The following is a 3614-nucleotide window of genomic DNA, read 5'->3' on the forward strand; positions in this document are numbered from 1 at the left end:
ATTCTGATGCACTAATAACATGGCTGAGTACGAAGCATGTATTCTCGGCATTAGAATGGCTCTTGACATGAATGTTCAAGAATTACTGATAATTGGTGATTCAGACTTGTTGATTCATCAAGTTCAAGGAGAATGGGCGGTGAAGAATCCTAAAATCTTGCCTTACGTACAATTGGTATGGAGATTATGCAAAAGATTTAGGAAGACTGAGTTCAGACACACGCCGAGAATACAGTACGAGCTTGTTGACGCCCTTGCAACCATATCATCCATGATACAACACCCAAAAAAAAGTTATATCAATCCACTTGAGATAGTTTTAAAAGAACAACCAGCACATTGTTCACATCTGGAAGCAGAATGGGATGGGAATCCATGGTATATCGATGTTAAAAAGTACTTAGAAGCTGGCGAATATCCGAAAAAAGCAACAAGTATTCAGAAGAAAATAATCTGAAGAATGGCAAACAACTTCTTTTTGAATGGAGAGGTTCTTTATAAGAGGACACCCGATCTGGGATTATTGAGATGTGTGGATGCTATAGAAGCCACAAAATTGCTTGAAGAAGTGCACGCTGGAGTGTGTAGGACGCACATGAATGGGTGTACATTATCAAAGAAAATCTTATGGGCGGGATATGTTTAGATGACTATGGAAAATGATTGTAGTCGATTTGTCCAAAAATGTCATAAATGCGAGGTACACGGAGATCTGACCAAAGTACCACCCCACGAGCTGAATACGATGAGTTCCCCTTGGCCATTTGCAGCCTGGGGCATGGATGTTATTGGACAGATCGAGCCTGCTGCCTCCAATGGTCATAGGTTCATTTTGGTCGCCAGTGATTACTTCACCAAGTGGGTCGAAACTGCTTCCTACAAAGCTGTGATAAAGAAAGTTGTGGCCGACTTTGTTCGCAACAATTTGATATGTCGTTTTGGAGTTCCAGAGTCTATCATCACAGACAATGGAGCAAATCTGAATAGTCACTTGATAAAAGAGATATGTGAACAATTCAAAATTACCCACCGCAATTCAACTGCATATCGCCCTCAGATGAATGGAGTTGTGGAAGCTGCTAATAAGAACATCAAGAGGATACTGAGAAAGATGATTGACAACTATAAATGTTGGCATGAAAATTTGCCTTATGCTTTGCTAGGGTACCGGACCATAATCTGAACCTCAACTGGAGCAACTCTTTACCTATTGGTATACGGAACAGAAGCAGTGATACCAGCTGAAGTTGAGATACCATCTTTAAGGATTATTCAGGAAGCTGGATTGAGTGATGCCGAGTGGGTTCGTGACCGATATGAGCAGTTAACATTGATTGATGAGAAAATAATGAGTGTCGTTTGTCATGTCCAGTTGTATCAACAGAGAATGACTCACGCTTTCAACAAGAAAGTAAGAGTTCGAACATTTGAGGTAGGCCAATTGGTGTTGAAATGCATTTTCCCTCATCAAGAGGAATATAAAGGGAAGCTTGCACCTAACTGGCAAGGACCGTATGTTGTCCACAAAGTACTATCAAGCAGAGATGGACGGTAGAGTGTGGCGAAAAGCTATCAATTCAGATGCCGTCAAGAGATACTACATTTAAAGGACGCTACTTTTGTTCTTTATTTCCTTGTAATTGTAGTTTGCTTGTAATCATTGTTGCATTATGTTTTGAAACATTCCCCTTGTACTTGAACTACGTTCGACCTGAATTCTCAAGAATGAGATACGTAGGTGGCCTATGTCGGCCTCGATCGTTTCCTTATCAATTTTCTATTTTTGTCACTTCTCGAAATGGAAACTACGTTTGACCTGATTCTTGCCTTAACGGGATACGTAGGCACCACAAGGGTTCGGTCATATTCCCAATAAGATTTCTATTTCCCCTCATAATGGAAACTGGGACAGAATTTTTTAGAGGACCTCAAAAATTCTACAAGAAGAGTCATTTCCTACAAACAAGAGTCAAATATCATATCGAAACGTGCAACTGGGGATAATTTTGAGGAGATCTCAAATTCAAGACTCTCGTGATCAGCATCAGATTTGTTTTTGAAACATCTAAATGGGACAGAATTTTTGAGAAGGACCTCAAAAATTCCATCAAGGATACTCGGACCTTCGAAGTCAAATTCAATTGCCTCAAATTGACGTGTTCTTAAAGCGTTTTAAGTTGCCAGCAAGCTACCTATCATGTCAAAATCTGAGACAAATGATTTTGTTCATGTCGTGACAGTTAATTGGCAGAGATTTTCTTTAAATTTTCTTTTAAAAACTTCATACCTAGAAAATGTTTTAATATGATCTTGTCTTTTGTCTACTGCGATTCATTGGACCTACCAGACAAAGTTCCAGATATAACGAGACCAGGAGCAAGGCGACTTCAACACAGATCAGTGTTCCAAAACTAACATGTTTTTGTGGATGCAGGGTATAATAAGATCATCAAATGAGCTATATTTATCAACCAACTAGTTCAGGAGAACATATCCAACGAATATCTATTAGTGAGTGTAACATCTTCATTTGACCGAAGAGGTATTTGACAGATTAAAGAATAGTATCTACCACTTAAGGTTGCGAGATACCGATGAAAATGATGTTATGATAAAAAAAGTACCTATCATCATATCAAATATTGATTAAAGACGACGTTCATAGTCATTACTTATTCAAACCGCCAAGAGGGCCATTGCATGTTCAAATTGCCGAGAGGGCCATCGCATATTAAATTGTCGAGAGGGCCATTCATATTCATATTGCCGAGAGGGCCATCCTATATAAAGGCCAAGAGGGCCATCACATATTAAATATCCGAGAGGGCCATTCATATTCATATTGTCGAGAGGGCCATTCATATTCAAACTGCCAAGAGGGCCATTCATATTCAAATTGCCGAGAAGGCCATTCATATTCAAATTGCCAAGAGGGCCATTGCATATTCAAAATGCCAAAAGGGCCATCGCATATTAAATTGCCAAAAGGGCCATTCATATTCATATTGCCAAGAGGGCTATTCATATTCAAACTGCCAAGAGGGCCATTCATATTCTAATTGCCGAGAAGGCCATTCATATTCAAATTGCCAAAAAGGCCAATGCATATTCAAAATGCCGAGAGGGCCATCACATATTAAATTGCCGAGAGGGCCATTCATATTCTAATTGCCGAGAAGGCCATTCATATTCAAATTGCCAAAAAGGCCAATGCATATTCAAAATGCCGAGAGGGCCATCACATATTAAATTGCCGAGAGGGCCATTCATATTCATATTGCCGAGAGGTCCATCCTATATAAAGGCCAAGAGGGCCATCGCATATTAAATTGCCGAGAGGGCCATTCATATTCATATTGCCGAGAGGGCCATCTTATACAAAGGCCAAGAGGGCCATTGCATATTCAAATTGCCGAGAAGGACATCATATTCAAATGCCGAGAAGGCCATTTATATTCATATTGCCGAGAGGGCCATCCTATACAAATATCAAGAAGGGCATTGCATATTCGAATTGCCGAGAGGGCCATCATATTGAAATGCCGAGAGGTACATCATATTTAGACCGCCGAGAGGGCCATCATATTCAGACCGTCAAGAGGGCCATCATATTC

General features: G+C 40.0%; 1 protein-coding gene across 1 annotated transcript; it reads left to right on the forward strand.

Moving 5' to 3' along the window:
• The first annotated feature begins 745 nt into the window (after positions 1 to 745).
• Positions 746 to 1555, forward strand: LOC107062873 (uncharacterized protein K02A2.6-like). Its single transcript, XM_015314057.1, has 2 exons — positions 746 to 1130; positions 1233 to 1555. The coding sequence occupies exons 1-2, from the start codon at positions 746 to 748 to the stop codon at positions 1553 to 1555; spliced, it is 708 nt and encodes a 235-aa protein (XP_015169543.1).
• Positions 1556 to 3614: the final 2059 nt, after the last annotated feature.

The sequence above is a fragment of the Solanum tuberosum genome, unplaced genomic scaffold (assembly GCF_000226075.1).
Source record: "Solanum tuberosum cultivar DM 1-3 516 R44 unplaced genomic scaffold, SolTub_3.0 scf00266, whole genome shotgun sequence".
Taxonomy (NCBI): domain Eukaryota; kingdom Viridiplantae; phylum Streptophyta; class Magnoliopsida; order Solanales; family Solanaceae; genus Solanum; species Solanum tuberosum.